This window comes from Microtus oregoni, unplaced genomic scaffold, assembly GCF_018167655.1.
Source record: "Microtus oregoni isolate MIOR12 unplaced genomic scaffold, Mior012 000018F_ref0000195, whole genome shotgun sequence".
In the NCBI taxonomy this organism is placed as follows: domain Eukaryota; kingdom Metazoa; phylum Chordata; class Mammalia; order Rodentia; family Cricetidae; genus Microtus; species Microtus oregoni.
This window is the reverse complement of record NW_024543077.1, coordinates 6,036,260-6,058,439: the sequence shown is the minus strand read 5'-3', so window position 1 is coordinate 6,058,439 and position 22,180 is coordinate 6,036,260. Positions and strand designations below refer to the sequence as shown.

General features: G+C 47.0%; 1 protein-coding gene and 1 long non-coding RNA gene across 3 annotated transcripts in view; both read left to right on the top strand.

Moving 5' to 3' along the window:
• The first annotated feature begins 1,580 nt into the window (after positions 1–1,580).
• LOC121458739 lies at positions 1,581–12,035 on the top strand. The gene is made up of 3 exons (XR_005975877.1): positions 1,581–1,754; positions 4,484–4,543; positions 11,965–12,035. It is a non-coding gene; the product is annotated as an uncharacterized LOC121458739 (long non-coding RNA).
• Positions 12,036–14,905: 2,870 nt separating this feature from the next.
• The window catches only part of LOC121458895 (gamma-secretase-activating protein-like), an 88,399-nt gene continuing 81,124 nt past the window's right edge, over positions 14,906–22,180 (top strand). For both annotated transcript variants that reach the window (XM_041668261.1, XM_041668262.1), the window contains exon 1: positions 14,906–15,389. In XM_041668261.1, the coding sequence (XP_041524195.1) occupies positions 15,293–15,389 (97 nt within the window). In that variant the 5' untranslated portion in view covers positions 14,906–15,292. The remainder of the gene's footprint in view (positions 15,390–22,180) is intronic.

Below are 22,180 nucleotides of genomic sequence, written 5' to 3'. Positions count from 1 at the left end.
GGGAGATCTTTCCATATCTTCTGATACCTTCTCTAATCTCTTTCTTCAAAGACTCAAAGTTTTTATCATATGAGCCTTTCAGTTGCTTGGTTAGAATTATCTCAAGATGTTTTATATTATTTGAGGGTCTTGTGAAGGGTGTTGTTTCTCCGATTTATTTCTTTACTTGGTTCATTTGACCTCAGGAGTTTAAGGAAAAAGTTTCTAGTGAGCACAGTGAAGATGAAGACATATTGACATAAAAAACTAAGGGAGAGCCAAGGTATTTTTGGGTAAGAGAAGTTTGGCCTTGTCCTCACCCTTGACCCCATGGATAGTCATTTCTTAGGACCTTCAGACATCAGCTCTGATGACGTTCCTCTCATGAAGTCTGTACACATTTGGCCATGATTGACTCATGATGCTCAATATGACACAAATGCCATAGACCTGGTGCTTTAGGGGATTCTGACAGTGTCAGTCCATGTTGGTTGGTGTCTTTTGACTTTTTTTTTTTAAATCATAGGGTCTCACTCTATCATTAAAGTCCTGGCTGACCTTGAGCTCCAGAGGAGGTCCACCTGTTTCTGTCTCCCAAGTGCTAGAACTACAGACAGGATCATCACACTGGTTTTGTTTTGTTTTGGGGAGGTTTATTTATTTGTTTTTGAGTCGCTGTCTTACTATGTGTCCCTGGCTTCCCTCAAACTCTCTATGTAGATGTCCTTATGTGTTTGGCACAGATGCAATTTAAAAATATTTTACATATAAAGCTGGTTGAATTTGCAGATTCTAGAACCTACTGATATGATGAACCAAGAACTCATGACCTTATGAAAAATGGAGACTGTTGATGGACAGGCCATTAATGTGGATGGTGTCAAATGGTTTTGAACAAAACAACAAGAACAACCATAACCAAAGACCTTAAAAGAACCCAAGGCATTATCAGAGGAGCTCATCACCATGTAACTTAGATTGCAAGCTGAATTTGAACAGAAGGGTTATTATCCATTTATAAAGGAGAACATACCCATTTCTTTATTATTTTTTAAAAACATATTCAATATAGCATATATACTTATGTGAATGGCAGCTTTGCCTACAGTTATGCCTGTACCCTATGTGCATATCTGGTGTCTGTGGGGGCCAGAAGAATGCATAGGGTGCCCTGGACCTGGAGTTACAGACCGCCGTGAGCTACTGTGTAGGTGCTAGGAATCAAGACCAAGTCATCTGCAGGAGCAGCTAGTGTTCTTGGCGGCTGAGCCCTTAGCTACCTGCTGTGTCTTTCCATGGTCTTTAGTTGTCATGCAGTTGTTACCATCGTCAGGAGGAAGAGCACACTCGTGAGAACTTTAAACCCTCCTTTGATCTTTGGGTTTTGAATTCACACCCTGTAGAACAGAAGTTCCATCCCCCATCATTTCCGCCTTTTTTGAGAGTTTCATTCATTTCTGTCTCATCTTTGAACTGAATTCCACATTTCAAAATGTACTGTACTTGACAAAGAACAATACACCCAGAAAAGGGACATCCTGAACCCTCATAGCTAGAGACTTCTAGCTAACTGTTATTTCTTGCAGCCTCCAGCCCTCTGACGTGGGAGGTGTGTGGGAAGAGCAGCCTGTCGGGAGCCACTGTAGGTGAAAGGCAAGAAGAAGAGATGGACTATTATGGGCCTTCATGGGGGTCATGCTGGGCTTTACAGAAGCCGAAGGGCCAAAGATGGCCAAGCCTGATTACAATTCTGCTTTCGTGTCCATGGCTTGAAGGTGAGGGTATTAAACATATTTTAAAATGTGTGTTTGTATGTGTGTGTGTGGTATGCATGTGTGCGTTCCTGTGTGTGTGCACTCATGTGTACGTGTGTGTAATTGCATTAAGTGTGTATGTGTATGTATGCGTGTGCTCCTGAGTGCAGGGTGTACATGTGTGTGTGTGGTTGCATTGGATGTGTATATGTGTGTGGTCCTGAGTGTAGGTGTGTATATGTGTGTGTGGTTACATTGGGTGTGTATGTGTATGTGTATGTGTGTGTGTGCGCGCGCTCCTGAGTGCAGGTGTGTACATGTGTGTGTGGTTGCATTGGGTGTGCATGTGTTTATGTGTACATATGTGTGTGCATGTGTGTGTATGTACGTGCATGTGGCAGGGAAGGGTATGTGTGAACCCAAGGCCAAAGTCAGGCATCTCTGTCTCTCTCCCGGCAAACCCTCACTGAGCTCAGAGAACTTACTCTTTCAGCTAGTCCTGCTAGCTGGCTTGCTCCTGGGATCCTGTGAGCGCATCTCGCACCCCGAGATTATAGTTGGCCGCTACGCCCACCCCACATTTCCCTGGGTGCCGAGGACCTGACCTCTGGTCCCTGCACTTATTAGCAAACACTCCGCCCACTGTCATTTACCCGGCCTCGAGATTGTTAAAATTAAGGATGTATAAAGGGCCTAGTTTTTTTTTTTTTTTTTTTTTTGTGGTATGAATCTCTTCTAGAAAACAAGGCACAGTAGCAAAGAAGGTTAATAGCACAGGCTTTAGGGTGTGTTTCTCTCCTTCCTGGGGTCTGGAGCTTTGTCCTGTAGCATTAGTAATATGGCTCTGGCCAGCCACAGCACATCTCCTAAACCTGTTATAATCTGGAAACACCCGCAGTTGCACAGACCTCCCACACGGGGCGCGCGTTCGGAGGTCCGCAGTCACGCAAGTCTATTGGTTTCTGATCACCCATTCTGTCTGCCGCTTTATCAGACAGGGTGGCACGGGCTGAGCCAAGCCGACCCGGCTCAGCCTTGGAGAGCCCTGATCGTGTTATCCTTAGAAATCAAATTTGGTCTCACAGGCATAGACCGCTACTGCCGAGATTTATCAGCCTTATCATTTCATCGCTTCAGATGACCCGGTGGGATTTTATTTCTCACTTTAGCAAAAAATGAGAGAACAATGCCTTCCGAGTTCCCTCTGCACAAATGAAAGAAAACAGGCGGGTATGAGCGGGGGAATGAGCGGGGCATTGCTCTGGAGCCGTTCGGGCCTTTTTGTTGGATTTCCTTGTGTTTGCCTGTCCATGTGTGAAGAGGACATAATTAGACCTGCTCCTTATTGGCCTCAGAGGAACGTTGCAGAAATCCATTTCGAGAGCCTGTGAAGTCCTCAGAGCACGGAGAAGTCTAATTACAAGGAAACATCACTGTTAGAACAGTCCTGCAGCTCTTGGCAAATTCTTCACTATATTAGTGAAAACGTATTAGTTCGTTATTGCTCTCTTCAGTTTCATTAAGTCTCTTTGTGCTCTGTGATTTGGAACCCAGTGCCAATGTCTAAGAGGAGAGTTTGGGAATTGGATACCCAGTCGGCAATGGAGTTCTAAAACGGGCCCATGCCCTTTAGACTCATCTGTGTTGAGGCTTCAGGTGGAAAGGGGTGAGCCAAGGAAGGAATGTACAGTGAGCCGCAGCCCTAAGGTCAACATGCACATGTTCGTATTTCTCTGATTCGCGGCCATAATGGATCACTGAATCCAGGATGGATTTCTTCAGTTCACAAATGTTTGTCTCATTCTTTGGCTCATGCACAGGCTCACGCTTAGGTGTCTTTCTTAAACAACCCAGGACTATCTATCTACTTGGCCACCCACAGTAAGCTGGGCCTTTTTCAATTAACCATCAAGATAACCCCCTGAAGACAGGCCCACAACATGCAAGTCTGGTCTGCGCAGCTCTTCCATGGAGGCTTTCCTCTTAGGTGACCTGCAGGCTTTGTAACTGGATGCTTAACGCAGATCAGGTAGCGACCCTGAGGAAAATAACTGGGTCTGAAAACAGAGGAAGGTGCTGATTGGGAGAGAAGGGACCCGTGGTTCTGAGGGGGACACACGTGGGTGACAGGGAGGAGGGAAAGTTTGAAAAATGTCACTGTGCTGTTTAGTTTTGTCAAGTTGACACAAGCTGCCATCATCTGGGAAGACGGGACCAAAGTGAGAAACTGCCTCGATCAGCTTACCCGATAGCCCTTTCTCTGGGGAGGTTTTCTGGATGAACGATTGATGTGGGAGGGCCCAGCCCTCTGTGGGAGGTCCCCACCCTGGGCAGATGGTCTTGGATTGCCTAAGGAAACAAGTAAAGCACGCCAAGAAGAGTGAACCAGTGAACATTCTTCCTCTACAATCCCTGCCTCTGCGCCTGCCTGACTTCTTCTGGTGACGACTGTGATCCAGGCGCTTAAGCTAAATGAACCCTTTGATCCCCAAGTTGCCTCTGGCCATGGTGTTTATCAGCACAGAAAAGTAACGAATACACTCACGATTAAATCAATCATTGGGTATGATTAATATATGCTAATAAAACATTTCCTAAAAGAGTTAGGAGAAAATGAAGTCCAGTTATCCAATCCCTACGGTGTGATTGTCAGTTATGTAAACAGCGGGGCTGTTAGAGACATACGGCGGGCACCAGCTTCCTCCAAAGTATCTTTTTTAACTATTATTAAGCTTTCATTATTTTTCCAGAAGGAAAGCAGCATCTACTTCTCGGAAATTGCGGAAATAGCATCAGCGGCGTGGGGAACGGTAAGAAAAAGCACAGGGAATGTGTGTGAGCCAGAAATCCAGAGTGAGATAATACTCAGTGCTCAGCAGAGCCACACACGTGTGAGGTGTCTTCCCTAGACCAGCATCAGCACCACTTGGGGACTCAGGAGAAAGGCAGATCTGAAGCTCTGGGGCTTGAGCCCAGCACCCAGTCCTTTAACAGTTTCTCCATGCCTACAGAAGGGGCTTCTTGGAATTAGAACCCTGAGGTGAGGAACTGGACAGTCTAGAAGTTTGAAGGACAGCGGGCGGGGCCCAGATCTTATCCCCAGACTCATGAGAGGGTGCTCATCTTTCTGGCCCAGCTTAGGACCTAGTATTTAGGGACAATTATGATTCTTCCCTCCGACTCAGTTCATTCCACATCAAATGCTCCAATGGGAGGCATTCCAACTTGTGATTACTGTGAGCTATGGAAACAAAGCTTCTCTCTGTGGCTTCACCCAGTGACACAGCCTGGGAACAGGCCCAAGAGGAGGGAACAGGGCCCAGAGGGCCTGGGAAGGACTTGATCTCTCACTTTTGGGATCCTCTTCTCTCCTACTGCTCCTAAGACACTTTCCCTCATTGCCTTCAGAGCTCCCACTGTGAGATGGAGAGCCGGAAGCGCAGGCAATGTACTAGACGCCGGCGCAACTCCGACCCCAGGACTGAGCTGTGCTTTGACTACTCATGGCTTTTGCTATCCCACGCTCAGCTCCTCCTTCCTCAGACACATACCAATTTCTGAAAACAGAACCTGTCTTTCACTTGATATGACTTCAGGATATGACAGTGATGTATACCAGTTTCTGCCGTCAGTGGCCTGGCTCCACAGAGGAGGCCCATCCCTTTGGTCTGTGGTGCCTAGTGCCCAGCGATGCAACCAGCTCCCCCAGGTTTACAGCTGTGTGACCACAGAGCACGGTGGTCACACAGGCTTAGCAGTCACATTGGGGGCTGAATCATACTTAGGATCAGTATTTCCCAGGGGAAACACACCTTCCCTTGGGAAGCTTTGTGGCGTCTCTTTTCAATATCAAAGAGAACAACAACATAGGGTAGTCTTTAGTTCTCATCCAGGCCTTGAGATGGGTACGGAAACTAAGGGAGGAGAACCAGGGAAGAGTGGAGGCAACCACCTGAGGCACCTGGGCTTTATTCTAATATCGGTGTGTTTATGAGATGAGATGAAAACTGGAAAGAGGTCTGTGAGTGGAAGAGATTAAGAGGCTTTTGTTTACCTGGGATGCTTACCTGGGACGCTTACCTGGGATGTTGACCTGGGATGCTTACCTGGGACGCTTACCTAGAATACTGACCTGGGATGTTGACCTGAGATGCTTACCTGGGACGCTTACCTGGGATGTTGACCTGGGATACTGACCTGGGATGTTGACTTGGGACACTGATCTGGGACGCTGACCTGGGATGCTGACCTGGGATGCTGTCCTGGAGTGCTTTGACCCAGTACATAACGACTCACAGAAAGAATGTTTACTGCAGTCTTATTATTAATTAATTAATTTTTTTTTGACACAGAGTCTCCTGTATCCTAGGATGGCTTCGAACTCACTGTGTAGTTGAGGATGCCCTTGAACATCTGCTCTTCCTGCTTCTACCGTAATCTCAAATGCTGGGATTACAGGTGTGCAGCATCATGTCTACCTCTTATTTTACAAACACAAAACCAAGTCTAGAAAACTTAGGTGACATTTCCAGTACCACAGAACTGGCAGAGGCAGGTTCCTGACAAGATTCAGGCCTTAGTTCTCAGGATATTTCTGGCTCCCCTCCCTGCCAGCATTCAGTGCCTGGCATTTATTACTTTCCTGAGACGCAGCTGAGTATCTGGTCAGCCTGTGTCAGCATCAGGCTTTCTCTTAAGTGACATGGCTTTGATGCTATCAGACAACACTGGTCACAGAATGTTTCAGTTGCTTCTAAGCGTGGATGCAGAGGAGAAGGACTTTTGAGAAGCCAGAGATGGGGCAGGAGGAGTGACATGGAGACTTTGGTTGTCACTGTCCTGAGACTGGTTGATGGTGGCTGTCGTCGTCCGAAGTGTGGTGATGGTGGCCGTGGTCCTGAGTCTGGTGATGGTGGCCGTGGTCCTGAGTCTGGTGATGGTGGCCATGGTCCTGAGTCTGGTGATGATGGCCGTGGTCCTGAGTCTGGTGATGATGGCCGTGGTCCTGAGTCTGGTGATGGTGGCCGTCATCCTGAGCCATCATCCTGAGTCTGGTGATGATGCTCTAATTCCTTGCAAAAGACTAATTTTTTTTTCTTGTCACTACTAATTTATCACCCTGGTCTCCCTTACAGCAGACAGAAATGATTGAGATAGATTACCTTGTGTATGTGTGTGTGTGTGCGTGTGTGTGTGTATGTTCATGCACACGTGTAGGTGTGCTTGTGTGTGAGTCTATAGTTATACATGTGGGTTTAGATGTCAAAGTCAGGTGTCTTTCTCAGTCCCTCTCCAATTTGTTTTTTTGAGATAGCATCTCCCACAAAGCCTGGAGCTCCCCAGTTGGCTAGACTGACCAGTGCTCTCCAGAGGCCTCCTGGTCCCTGCACCTCCACCACTGGAGTTACAGACTTGAAGGGCATGACTGCTCCTAGGAATGGTGGAGGAGACGTCTACCTTAGACACAAGGAAGAGCGCAGGATCATCTGGGCGAGGCCAGAGTGGATACAGCCAGACTTGACTGGGCCATGTGAGGAGATGGGGAGAGGGGAAGGAGAGGGGTGAGCCAAACCAAGAGGCCAGGAGGACAAAGGGTAAATCAAAAGGGACAAAAAAGAACCAACATAGCAAAATTGTTGGATTATATAGGGAAGGGTAGCCCAGTCCCAGGCTGGAGAAATTTGGGGCAGGGGATGGGTATGCCAGCCAGGAAGCCCCTATAACTGGTAGAGACAGGCACACAGGGAGAACCAGGTGGCCAGTGTCTGCTTTGATGTTAAATAGGCACCTAGGCCATCCCCTACCCCCACCCCCGCTTGAGATCTAACAAGGTCACATCTGTGTTTTTTTTAAAAATGGTTGCTGGGTCCTCTGCACTGAGGTTTTTATGCTTGCGCAGAAAGAATTTTACCAACTGAGCAATCTCCCAAACTCCACAAAATAGGGTTTTAAAGAAATATTGTATGACAGAGGAGGTGAAAAGGCTCAAAGTTTGCAATGGTATAGAGTTTTGGGCATGAAGAGGCTTTAAATATTAATATTTATAATTATATACACACTATATATGTATATTCTCTCTATATATACTCTCTCTATATATATGTATACACACACATATATATATATATGTACACATATATAGTATCAAACATAACTGGGAACATTAGTGAGATTGTAATAGACACCTTTAATGATCACTTGCAAATCTCTTCACACATGATTGTTAGAAGATAGAGGTTTTGAGATGAGCCGAGGGGGGCATTTTGGTGCCTAACTGCTGCACCCTCTTGTATTAGGAAGCTCACAGAGAAGGCTCCAAAGGTTTGGTTTCTTGTAACATCAAAATCCCCTTCAAAAGAATTTTCTATGACACGGTTACCCAGGCCAGATCACATTCTTGTACACAGTGACTCACGAGAAAAAAATAAGGCGCAGCTGGAGCTTTAAGGGAAGCCGTTTGAGGAAGGGCGATCTTTAGCCAGTGAGTCACTGTGTACCCACAGAACTTCGACCAAGGCTTGCAGGGACTATTCTGTGCTGAGAACAAAGACACCAAAGAGAGAGGCACGGGGCGGAAACTGGGGTGGGAGAGGCTGTGTGGGGAAGTGGAGTCAGGAAACACGTCCCGGCCCTAACTAGCAAAGTCAGGCGGAAGGACACGCAGCCGCTGGGCACAAACTCCGAACCACGCTCAGGTGAAAGCACTCAGGAGTGATGTTCTTCGCAGAGAGATATGTCTTTCCTTTACGATCGTCACCACAGATTTCTACTGTCGAGTCTTTCCTAGAGTAGAGACGGTGTGATTCAGGCAGTCATTACCGTCCTCCCCCAGGGGACAGTCTGCAGCAAGGACGCCAGATTCCCCTGAGCTGGGCATCGCGTCGGACAATTTAATTCCAATCGAATGTCTTTTCCTAAAGCATTCAAAAGGGCACACGTTTCTCTGGAGATGGGCGTTTTACTTACTCAGTTTTCTGTTCCAGACCCTGGGTAGCTAGCTGGGTTCCTGCAGAGAGAGGCAGCGTCCACAATAGCCCCTCTGTGGAGGCACCCACTGGGAGACCTCGGCTCCAGCAAAAGCAGCTTTCAGGGGAAAACGGGGCTGGGACTTAGCTGCCAAGAATTTAATGAATTACTTTAGATATTTCTCTTGCGTGATCAGAAATTTGAAAAAAAAAATCTGTGTACGGAGCACATGGCAGTGGGGCATTGAAAATCTGCCTCACACACTCAGGTGTCTGTTATGTGTCTAAGTGCTGTTTAAGGCACACACAAGGATTCTTATGAAGTCAACATATACCTCCGAATGAAAATCTCTCTGTAATTGGCATACATCTCTGTCATCAGCTTCCTTGGAAAATAAAGTCATATGATTGATAGTTTTGGAAAAGATAAGTTTAGTGTTAAGATTTTTTTCCCCCCTGAGGCTAGTTTAATGGAAGTTTCCTGTTCAGGAGAAAAGGTAGTTTAAAAAAAAAAGGTAAAAATTTCCATTATGCTTCTTTCTGTTTTTTCACTACGTGATATTTTTAGCCAGTTTTGGAGAATGACCTTCACCCAGCAAGGTTAATGAGTATGCAGCTTTCTGTTGCAGTTTGCAGTGGGGAAATGCAATACAGTTTCAAACCCTTGTGTCTATCCAGCGTTTCGTTTTAAACCACGCACATCACTGCTGAAAGTCTGCAGAAGAACACGGACCATCAACTGAAGGGGATAACCTCTCATGAGGAAAAACTCCGCTTTCAAGCCTTCTGAAACAACAATTACACTGATAAAATTTTTGCTTTAAAAATGTCTTCATTCTGAAATAATCAGAGTTACAGAAAATATTTCACTCTGAATGATGAGATTAATTGGTGACTGGTGTCCACTTCCCCCCACATACCTTAGCATGTATGCATTTATTTACAGACAAGAACATTTTCTTAGCTATTGCGTCCACATCAAAATCAGGAAATTGACTCTGATATATCAGTAGGGTCTAAAGTCTCGGATTTATTTAGTTGGGCTAGTAATGGATTTGACAGGATAAGGACCCAGGGGAAGGCAGCATGGAATGTTTGTCACGGCTTTTTAGTGTCCCCTTGTTTGGGACAGCCTGTTAGTCTTTTCTTGATGTCCACAACCTTCCTACTTCTGGAGATGTGGTGGTATGTCTTCATTTGGGTTTGCGTGATGTGTCCTTATGATGACATTAAGGCTATTGTTTCTTGAGCTGATACTATCCTGTACCAATCCTCTGTTCTGCGCTGATAGCATTCACTTGATGCAATGGTATATTCTACTTAAGAAATGTCTTGGAGGGGCTGGAGAGATGGCTCAGAGAGTAAGAGCACTGGCTGCTCTTCCAGAGGTCCCGAGTTCAATTCCCAGCAGCCACATGGTGGCTCACAACCATCTATAATGAGACCTGGTGTCTTCCTTGCCAGCAGTACATTGTATGCTAAATAAATAAATAAATATTAAAAAAAAAGAAATGTCTTGGAAAGCCGAGCGGTGGTGGTGCACGCCTTTAATCCCAGCACTCAGGAGGCAGAGGCAGGCGGATCTCTGTGAGTTCGAGGCCAGCCTGGACTACAAGAGCTAGTTCCAGGACAGGAACCAAAAAGCTACGGAGAAACCCTGTCTCGAAAATTCAAAAAAAAAAAAAAAAAAAAAAGAAAAAAAATGTCTTGGAAGCTAGGTATCCTTTTCCACATCAAACTGTTCGGTGTTCTGGTTGGTTTGACTGTTGATTTTCTGTTTTATCGTGCTTTGGTCTCTCTCTCTCTTTTTTAAAGATTTATTTATTTATTATGGGTACAGTATTCTAAGTATTCTGTCTACATGTATGCCTACAAGCCAGAAGAGGGCACCAGACCTCATGACAGATGGTTGTGAGCCACCGTGTGGTTGCTGGGAATTGAACTCAGGACCTTTGGAAGAGCAGGTAATGCTCTTAACTACTGAGCCATCTCTCCAGCCCCCCCTTCTTTTATTATTTATTTATTGATTAATTTATTGATTTATTTTTTGTGCTTTGGTCTCTTCCTGTCATTCCTAGTGTACGTACTCAACAAATCCACTCCCAGGAAGATAGTCAGTCTTCCAGGTTAGCTGCTACATCTTCTCTAAGATGTTCTCCCTAAGTGGCTTGAAATCTCATTTCCCAGCCTGGACTCCTCTCTCTCTCACCCTCCTTACCCTCTTCAGAAGCCTCTGACATGACATCTCATGCAGGGCAACATACCCTGCAGCGCACGGCACCCGTCAGCGCTCTATGCGCCAACAACAGTTTGTGAACCGGGCAAGGGGCTGGAGATTGAAACATACAAAGACACAGGTACAGAGACACAGGTCATCCTTGTTGCCAGAATGCCCCAAGAATGCCCCCTTTATTGTGTTCAGGAGCAACTTATATAGAGATAGCCACGCCCCAGCCAAACCCACCAGAAACCACTCCCCTGCCATGAGGAACTCCTGAGGGTCTCGTGCTCAGAGCAGCTGTAGGCACTCAGATCAGGGGAAAACAAGTTGTTTACAAGAAATTCAGGATCTGGGGCTTCACTGCTCCCAACAATACCCTGGCCTAGATTCTCTCTTCATCCTGTTTGAACTCTGGCATCCGAATATTGGCCACACCTGCTCTCAATCCACCTGCACAGACCTGGTAGGTTTAGGAGAGACTCATTCAGACCCAGAAGGGGGAGGGAATAAACGGTAGAAAGGGAAAAAGGAGGATGAAATCTTGTGTACGACCCAGTAAGAAGATTAGAAAATGATTATTTTCAATAATAATTAGATCATCCACTTAAAAGGGAATGATGAAATGTGAATACCTCTTTTGTTTTTAGATTTTTTTTCACACGGTATATTCCGATAATGGTTTCCTCTTCCCAAACTCCTCCCAGATCCTACCCACCTCTCTATCCCCTCAAACCCACACTCTCTCTTGCTCTCTCTCATTAGACAACAAGCAAGCACCTGAAATTAATTAATTAATTAAGATAAAACAAAACAATCCAGAATAGGACAAAACAAACAAATGGGGGGGAGCTAAAGAAAAAACACAGAGACACATACATCCACACACAGAGAAATTCCATACACATACATACACATACATCCACACACAGAGAACTCCATAAAAACACAAAACTGAAAACCACATTATATAAGTGAAAATGGTTTACAAATTTGCAGAACTTTTGGGAGGTTTCCTTTTAACCTCCATCTTCCCTTTGATTTCCAGAATGTAAGCATGGTGGTTGAAGCATCACGATCACCCTGACCTGTGAGGACAAGTGTGTGGTCAAAGTCTGGTGGAGCTAGATCTAAAAGGAGCTCGGGCCCTGGGGAACTGCAGGAACCTGCCCTCTGAGCTTTGGACCACCCTCCCCCAGATGGGTGAGAAATAAAACCTGTGTTTGATTTATGGTTAATCTTGGTTTTTATTAACTTCTTGGTAACTCAGCTCTGAGTGCCATTCTCTATCTCAATCACTGGCAAGAGGAACTGTTACCTTCTGACTGGTGGAAATGGGTTCTGGAAAGTCGCAGTGACTACCACAGTAAATTCTCATCGCTTGAACAGATCTTCTATTTATAGAAAAAGTAAATTGCAGCTGGGCATAGAGGAACATGCCTTTAATCCCGGCACTCGGGAGGCAGAGACAGGTGGATCTTTGTGAGTTCGAGGCCAGTCTGGTCAACAGTGAGTTCCAGGACAGATAAGGACACACAGAGAAAATGTCTCAAAAAAAAAAAGTAAATTTCATTGAGAATGCAGCATTCTTAATGCCCATACAACGTCACCTCACTGTGAAGGCTGCTGTGCCTTTGATACAGACCTTCGGTATTTCCTAGTCGGTGCAGGGGAACTTTGTTACGCACTATTTAGAATCTATGTTTTCAAAGGACTCCTATGACTTTCAAGAAGAAAATTCTTGACCATCCTTCCAAAGACATAATTCCCCAAATGTGAAGTTTCTTTTTTTAGCTTATTTAGGCTTTTAAAACTGAACACACATGCGTTTATTTAAGAAATGTTCTTTTAGACCTACCAGGGCCTACACCCATAGAGAAAACTGACTGTGTCTTCTCTAGAAGCCATCAACTGCCAAGAGTCCATGCTCCCCCAGCTTCACTTCTGGGAATGCTCAACGCTGGCTGATCTTTTAGAGGTCCTGTGCAGCCAGCCAGAGCTTCCATGAGCACAGCAGTCTTGCATATCCAGAGGGCACTGTTTTGGTCCAGTCCTCTTGACCTCCGGTGCCTACGATCTTTCCACCTCTTCTTCCTCAACGGTCCTCAAGCCTTGGGGAGAAAGGGCATGATATAGACGTCTCATTTATAGCTGCACACCCCACAGACACTATTTTTCGCACTTTGATGGGCTGTGAGTTTCTGTATTAGTCACCATCAAAGACTCTGATGGGGGCCAGAGAGTATGGGCAGAGGCATGAATTTAGAAATCAGGTCGCTACTATGTTCACTTAGCAAAATAATAGTAGTAGGCCCTTTTCCTGGGGCCCATGAACTCCTCATCGGTGGATTTTTGGTTAGATTTATTGCACCAGACAGGCATTTCCTGTGGTAGAGCCAGAAAGACATTGGATCTCTTTTTAACAATTGGGCCACAGTCACACCGATGACCAATCTGAATTATAAAACATTTGTGTTTCCTATCCTGTCTCATCCTCGGATTCTAGGGACCACCGGGATGCTTCTGAAGCATCTTAAGGAGCATCCAGGCATGGTGGTCACATGGTTTTATGGTGCTTGGCCACATCTTTCTGTGTCTTGATTATTTCTCAGCCTCTTTACTTTTCTTAAACTTAGTTATTTTCAGGCATTTTTTATACAAGCAAGAAAATCTTAATTTAATTTTTTTTCTTGGTCAGGATAGTGGAGGGGAGGAGCATTTAAGTCAAACATTTCTGTGAAATAAGCTATCTTCCACATACAAGCAGCCCTTCTGACCTGACAAACACAGACACTGCAAACATGAAGACAGTAAATTTTGGACAAGCGAGGTCATGTGTGTATAACAAAGCTGTCAGACTCCACTTGTTATAAAACCATAAAGCCGCTCCTCATGTCTCCAGTGGCTTCCCCTTGATTCACAGCCAATGTTAGCATTCAATTTCTCTTAAATCTTCATGGAAATTACAGATATATGTAAGTAGTTGTGAGCACAAAGGTCTCTACCCCCTACCTCCCACTGAGGAGACATTCTCTAGAGGAAAATCGAGACTTCTACCCTTGTCAAGTAGTTTTCAAACCACAGCAAGACTTGGGTTCCAAGGCTTGTGGAAAACACTTATGAACCTTGTCCTGCTTCAACCCAGAAAATGCCCTGCAGTCTAAGACAGGGTATCTCTAGCACCCATAGTTGTGAAATTCCAACCTTGAGACACAACTGAAAAGAAGAATAATTTAGCGTTATTAACACAACCATTCATTTTGCCAGGTGCCCTGTTCAGCCATTGGTGGGGTGGAAGAGCTACCTCAAGACTCAAAATTGAATTTTAATCTCAGAAGTCTACCTCAGGGGCAACGGAATGTGTTAACAATGCCACTCTAGGGTCAGGAAGGTCACTGTGGACTGCAGTGTGAGGAAGACACTCTGTTGAGCAAGGTTGGGAGGACCTGGAAATTGTTCTAGGCAGAAGGATTCTGGGCACCAGATCAGTCGGGAGTTCAAGGTCGAGGTAGAAAGGACTCCGGGGTTGGGTAAAGACTCGGCATAGGCAGTTCTTCCTAGGAGAGTAAGTAGTTGGCCTTCTGTCTTGAGATACAAGGCTAGTTAGATGTTTGTTTTTGACACCAAGTCTCACCCTCTGGCTCCAAGCTATTCTCCTGCCTCAGCCTCTCAAGCATGACCATGAGACACTGTAGGCCATTTTAGCTTTAGCAATGGTCATTAATAACCAGGCGTTGATGTACAGGGTGGATGACATGCCACAGGGCCAAGTTTGCTAACGGTTCATTCCTTAGCAGAGTGACCCAGATGCTAGATTATGAGGAATAAATTGGGTTGGGAAGGAACCCTGGGAGAACGAAAGTGCTCACAAATCTCTTCAGAGGCCATTCCTAGGCAACCCAGCTTCCTCAAGCCAGGGCACAGAGACAAAGAGAAGCCAGAAGGCAAGCTAACCCTCATCCACAGAACCACGTAGTTTACATGCTCGCTGCTGCTGTTTATTGCCTAAACCCTACAGCTAAAACACCACAGCCAGCTCAGGAAAACAGGCCAAAGATGCCAACCGCTTTCATGGTAACCTGAGTCTCCTCCAGTGACCCAGGAAGCCGCGGGCTAAGCCTCCCCATCGGGGCCCGGCGACAGCTCCCCCGCCAGAGCCACGGAAGGGAGAGGCCTGGTGCCCGCGTCCAGTCTCACTCCACGGTGGCGGCGGCGGTGCAGGCTGCGGCCTGGAAGGGGCGGTGCTGGGATCCTCCGGGCTGGACTGCCCAGAACCGAAAGCAGCTGCTGCAGGGAAGGGGGGAGGAAGGAGAGGCGGCTGCAGGGCCGGGAGGTGAGAGCCGGGCCCGGAATGAGCCGGCCGGCGCTGCTGAGCCATGGCTCTGCGGCTGATCACCCACTTCGACGTGCGGGCGGACGTGCTCCCGAGTCTGCGGGCCCAGGCGGCGGCAGCGGCCGAAGGAGGCGGCGCAGGTGCGGGGCGCGCGTCTCGGAGGGGGCGGGCGGGCAGGTGCCAGGCATCCAGCAGGGGCTTTGGGGATGGGGAGCGGACGCCGTCCCCACGGGGACTCCTGGGGATGCCCCGCCGAGACGAGTGGTACCCGGGGTCGTCACCGGGAAGGGTAGGCGGGAGGCGGAGGGATGGCGCGCCCTCGCCTGTCCCCAGGGCTCACCTCGAAGTGTAGGCTGACCTGGTGTGGTGGTCAAGAAAACGACCTTTTAAGTGTCTTAACAGTCACCTCGCTTGTCCCCAGTGAGGATGCTGAGCATTCCCAGAGCGAAGCTGCTTGTAAGAAGTGGAATTCAGTGGCTTTACCCCTTCTTTTAAAAAAGACATTTGCTGCATATCTGTGGAACAGAGTCTGTATTCCTGGAACAGCTCTGGTGGCTTAGGGGACCTGTCCCTACAGGTGTGAGAGGGTAGTGGGCCCTTTCAGGATGCCCGCAGCGAACTCAGTGTCTGCAGGGTTCTAAGGGCCCAGCAGCTTGCGCAAGAGCCACCAAGCACACACCAGGCACCCGTTCCACCCAACCCCTCACCGCTGTGAGTCAGGGATGCTCGGCTTCCTACCCTAGCCTCCCGGTCAGTTGAAATTAGTCCCTGATGCTTAGTCTCCTCTGGCGGGGAAGGAGGGGGCAGAAAGTGACTTTTGTGTATTCCTAGAATAGATCTGCCTGAAGGAGGAGGGTCTGTAATCTCCTAAATTTTCCCTTTCGTTTTTAAAGGCCATCAATAAGGAAGCATCCTCGGGGCTTAACGGCACCTCTGGGTCTCACCTTGTGTATAACAGCTGTACTTGCTCGCCTCTTTCTGTCTTTGGTTTTCCTTAGACACTAGGTTGTCGTGGATTGGGGCGGGGGCGCACCAAATTACCCGTATCCCCAGTTTCTTCCCTCTGAACTCCTGTGGAAGTCATGTCTACGCGACTCCCATGCACGGAGGAACATGGGTGATCCCCTCGTCTTTGCATATTGATTGCTGGTCATACATCAACAGCTTTATAGCTTTACGAAGGCTGCGTGGTTTCCACTTCTCTGTCTTCACTGAAGTCTTTGAAGGTCTAACTCTTAGAAGTAGTTCAAGGAACTCCAAGTCTGTTTCCCACCCCCAAAATCGATCCTCCTTGGATTTGCTAAGTGGCAGGAGATTGCACATTAGAAGCTGGGTGAAAAATGTCACAGTCTTATGTTTCAGTGTCGTGTGTGTGTGTGTGTGTGTGCGCGCGTGTGCTAACTTTTGGCTTCCTTGCGTCTCTCACTCACTGTGAAGAATTATAAACCTGTGTGTTGATGTTGCAGTAAAAATCTAGGCATTGTATTTTGCCGTTTTTGCTTGTTTTGTTTTTGTTTTTGAGCATGTCCCTTGATTCCCACCATCTTATTACTTTTGATAATCACCACTGAGTGATAGCTTGAAACAAACAAACCAACCTAGGGGCCGGGAGGCGGCTCAGCTGTTGAGGTGCTCGCAGCATGAGCATGGGGACACAACCTTGAACCCCAGCATCCGCAGAAAGTTGGGGAGCACATGGATGCTTGCAGGGCTGCTAAGACAGAGAGCAGAATCCTGAGGCTTGCAGGCCAGCCACGCTGGCTGAGCTCCTGAGAGCTACCTTCAACAACTGAGGAGGATACCGGCCCTCAACTCCTGTCCTCCACAGGCACATAAGCATGTGTGAAATCACACGCACACGTATGCACACGTATGCACACACACATGCATACATGCGCATGCACACACACATGCACACGCATGCACACGCATGCACACATGCACACACATGCACACGCATGCACATGTATGCACACACGCACACCTATGCACACACGTACACACATGCACACGTATGCACACACATGCACACACATGCACACACGCAACACATGCACACTTATGCACACACCTGCACGCACGCACACACTCTCACACACATGCACGTGCACACACATGTACACACACGTATGCACACACACACATACACGCGTATGCACACACGCACACGCATGCACACGCCTGCACGCACGCACACACTCTCACACACACATATACGCATGCACACACACACATGCATGCGCACACACATGCACACCTCAGCCCTTGCGGGAAAATCTGAAATTAGACTTTATTTACAGTGTATCCTTTACCAAACATGTACATGTAAATTATTTTTTGAAGCGCCAACTTTGAAAACTTCACTAGGAGTCACACGGCCATTGACCATGTGTCTGCTTTCTGCATACTTGAACTTTTAAAATCTGAAGTCTTAATATCCTTCCAGGTACATCCATCTTCGTTGTTTATTGTGTGTGTGCATGTGTGTGCTCCGGTACGTGTGTGTGCATGTCACAGCGTACATGTGGACATTTTAAGATGACTTTCAGAAGGGGGTTCTCTTCCACCTTGTGAGGCCTGGGCTTGGAACTGAGCATCTCAATGGCTCTGTGAATATTTTTACATCAACATATTGAAAACGTTTTAGTTACACTAAGTGATCCTCATGAAACATGACATATTCTTGCCAAAACAGTCAGCGGGCTTGGCTATGCCAGTCAGGTAACTTTGGTGGCTGTAGGAGAGAGATGCAGTCAACAAGGACTTGAAGGGGAGGAAGCCAGGTTTGATTATTGTGGTTCTGTGTTGAACTTTGGGAGTATGGTCTCTCCTGAACGAAAATGAGAAAATATTCACAAAAACCAAATTAGTTACCTAAAATAGTTTAACATATGTCACCTCTAAATAGTGATTTAAAAACAAAGGCCCATGTGCCTACGATCCAACTACAGAGTGAATAAATGCAGGGCCATTGGCGGCTGGGGTACTTGCGCCCCCATGAGAGTCTTCATCCCAGTCCCCAGAGGTGACCATCCAAATATTTATATTTTAACAATTTTCATGTTATCGATAGCTTTAAGACAGTTTGTATCTGAATATCAAGTAAATGAGAAGCACACTAGGCTTTCTTTTTACTTTAATCTCTTCTCGGTATTGTAGGATTTATTCAGGCTGACTGGCTACAGAGAAATCTTTATTTTTTCACCAGGTACAGTATTTCATGGCGTGGACTGGCCTTTTGAAGAAGAGCCTTCCCTTGGTACTATGAGCATGGTCAGTTCCTTCAGGGATTGTCCCCAGCTAGCTTCTCCAAGTTCCAGGCATCGTGGTAGGGTATAAAAGCTGGACTGTGTTTGACTTAGCAGGAGATGACTCTGGCAATGGGGGTTTCTGAGCTCCACGCCTTCCCGGCCCAGGCTTCATGGTCGTCGGAAGCGACCTGGTCTGCCTGGAAGCTGGGCTTTTCCTCGTGGGACTGTCTTCCTTCTGCCTCCTACGGGGCAACCCCACAGGGCTGAGCATTTCTTGGGAGACGGTGTTTCACAGGAATGCAGCTTGGTTTAGCCTTTCTCTGGGGAGTTCCCTGAGTTTGCCGGTCCAGTTGGTGCCTTGACTAAATATTCCGGACTGCTTCGGCACCGCTGTGGAGAAGAGTGAGTTGAAATGTTGTCTGGGACCCTCTGTGTAATTCTTGACAGAACCTGGCTAACCTTTCCTGGGCTTCTCCCTGCTTTGATTAGGCTTGAATCGTTGTCACTCCAGATTGATTTTAACTCTATACTCTTTGCCTGGGTCGTGTCAGGCAACAGACTTGAAAGCCAGTTTTTCTTTATTCCCTCTTGTTTGCCATCCGCGGAGTGACCTGGGGATGGGAGGGTGGCCTTAGTCACGTTGTTTGCTGTTTAGTCTTCTCTTGCCCCGTTCTTCCTGGTCACGGTTCCTTCCTGTGCCCCTGGTCTCCTTTTCTGACTCCCGGTTCTCTTTTTATTGTTTCCTGACAATCACCCAAGGCTTGCTCCTTCTCTTTTTATTCGGAGTGTGACATATGGCACACCACAGTGTTCCTGATTTGGGATTATAAAACCCGGTCATGCTGAGCCTAGGGTCTAGGTGGGTTGTGTGCAGACTAAGAACAGTCCTGTTTCACCACCTTTTATGTGCATGTTGGGAGCAGGCTCACTTTTTCGGGTGGGGGGGATAAGACTGTATGACTCCCCTCTCTAAGAACTGTCACTGGGAAGATAGAATTATTTCAATTTTTGTTTTATGGCACTGAAATTCATACACTTGGCTAACATCTTCTGGTGATGTGAATCACTCTGCCTTGGAAAGAATGGATTGAAATGAACGAGATTGTTTGGGAAGCCGGCGTCTGTTTCTCTTCACCTCAGACATCACAATGCTTGGTGTGTTCGAGACCTTCTGTAGCAGGTTCATTTACGCCAGTAACTTCCTTATCGAAATGCGTTACCGTGATCCCAGAGTATACTGAACTGTAAAATTAAATCACATTTCCTCATTTGAAATTGCTAAGCTTCCTCCTCTGGACTTTCCAGAGAACCTCTACTGGGGGAAGAGTCAGAATGAATACGAAGGCAAAGACGCTAATGAATACTCAGAGGAGGGTGTGAAGGCAGGGGCAACCAACCTCGAGAGGAAAGGCAAATCGGTTGAGTGTGTGACGAGACGTCATTCCAAATCTCCAGCGTGGCCAAATGCACCCATTTCATACCCCCTTGAAATGAGAGCCACGAGGCCAGCTAGAGTTAGCACTAGCTAACATACCCACGAAGACATCTTGATTTCTTTCAATCCTGTGTGCTGTGGTTGCACCATATTCTGGACCAAGTTCTGACTCCGGTAACTCATAAATGTTGTGCAATGAAAACTACCTACGGGAACTTGACAGGCGCAAGCAAGGGTTCCCACACTGGTCTCTCACAAATCAGGTACCATGACTGGCTGAGATGGCCCGGGAGGTAAAGGCGCTTGCTCCCAGCCTGACGCCCTGAGTTCCTCAGGGTGCAAGGAGAGAGCCCAGCTCCTACACACTGACCTCTGACCTCTGCCACGTGTGTCCCGTGACCTTGCTCTCACTCCCTCTCTGTTCTCTCCTCCCCATTTCTCAAATACCAAATAAACAAATAAAATGTAACCTGTATTTTTGTAAGACGAGAATGTCTTGGTTCTTGTGTGGAGCATCAGTATTTCTTAAAAGGCTCCCCTCATGTTTCTAACACAGGCAGAGCTGAGCGCCATGGTATGTGTTATGTATTCCTGTGTGTAAATGTGTATATATATATATATATATATATATATATATATGCACACACACATACACATCATGTTTCTAACACAGGCAGAGCTGAACGCCATGGTATGTGTTATGTATTCATGTGTGTAAATGTATACACACACACACACACATACACACACACATCATGTTTCTAACACAGGCAGAGCTGAACGCCATGGTATGTGTTATGTATTCATGTGTGTAAATGTATACACACACACACACACTGTGTTTCTAACACAGGCAGAGCTGAGGGCCATGGTATGTGTTATGGATTCATGTGTTATATGTGTATGTGTGTGTGCGTGCACACACACACATGATAATATGATAATTATAATCTGTACTTGGTGGAGAATTTTTTAGTGACTTAAAAATAGATGTTTTGCCAGGAATTTTTTCAAGACTTCTTGTAAAGGAATTTCTTATCTCAACTGAAACCTTTTATGTTTACTTTTGTGAAGGGCTGGCCCAGTGTCCTTATACTCTTGAATGAAAAAAAATCTCAAAATATTGACACACTGCACTCTAGAAAGCTTTGCGTCATTGCAGCATGGGAACTTCTCCAGCTGTTAGGGTCCCCGAGAGGGTGATCATTCATCTTCCGGTCTCGCCTGGCACAGGGCACCAGCTCACTGTTCTCTTTGGTGCTGTGAGGTGACCCTGTGCTGTTTCTCCACTGTGTGGTGTTGGCCTGGGGGCCTCACCTTGCTGAACTCAGTTGTCCTTTGGGTGCAATGGGCCTGTGACCCCTGGGCCAAAGTGTGCGTGAGGTGGGAATGAGAGCACGGAAGGTGGACTTAGCAGTCAGCTGACCGGATCTCGTTGTGATGTAAGAGCAAACGACATCCGTGTATTTCAAAATCAGTGTGGAGTGGTTCTGGCAGCTCAACAGAAATTATATATATACACACATACACCTGGCTATAAAAGCATGTGTGTATCTTCACACAGAACTCTCCCACTCTGTGTCTCATGACAGACCACGTGTGTCCTCACACAGAACTCTCGCACACCGTGTCTCGTGACAGACCACGTGTGTCCTCACACAGAACTCTCCACACTGTGTCTCGTGACAGACCACGGGTGTGTCCTCCTCACACAGAACTCTCCCACACTGTGTCTCGTGACAGACCACGTGTGTGTCCTCCTCACACAGAACTCTCCCACACTGTGTCTCGTGACAGACCACGTGTGTGTCCTCCTCACACAGAACTCTCGCACACTGTGTCTCGTGACAGACCACGTGTGTCCTCACACAGAACTCTCGCACTCTGTGTCTCGTGACAGACCACGTGTGTCCTCACACAGAACTCTCCCACACTGTGTCTCGTGACAGACCATGTGTGTCCTCACACAGAACTCTCGCACTCTGTGTCTCGTGACAGACCACGTGTGTCCTCACACAGAACTCTCGCACTCTGTGTCTCGTGACAGACCACGTGTGTCCTCACACAGAACTCCCACACACTGTGTCTCGTGACAGACCACGTGTGTCCTCACACAGAACTCTCACACACCGTGTTTCGTGACAGACCACGTGTGTGTCCTCCTCACACAGAACTCTCGCACTCTGTGTTTCGTGACAGACCACGTGTGTCCTCACACAGAACTCTCCCACACTGTGTCTCGTGA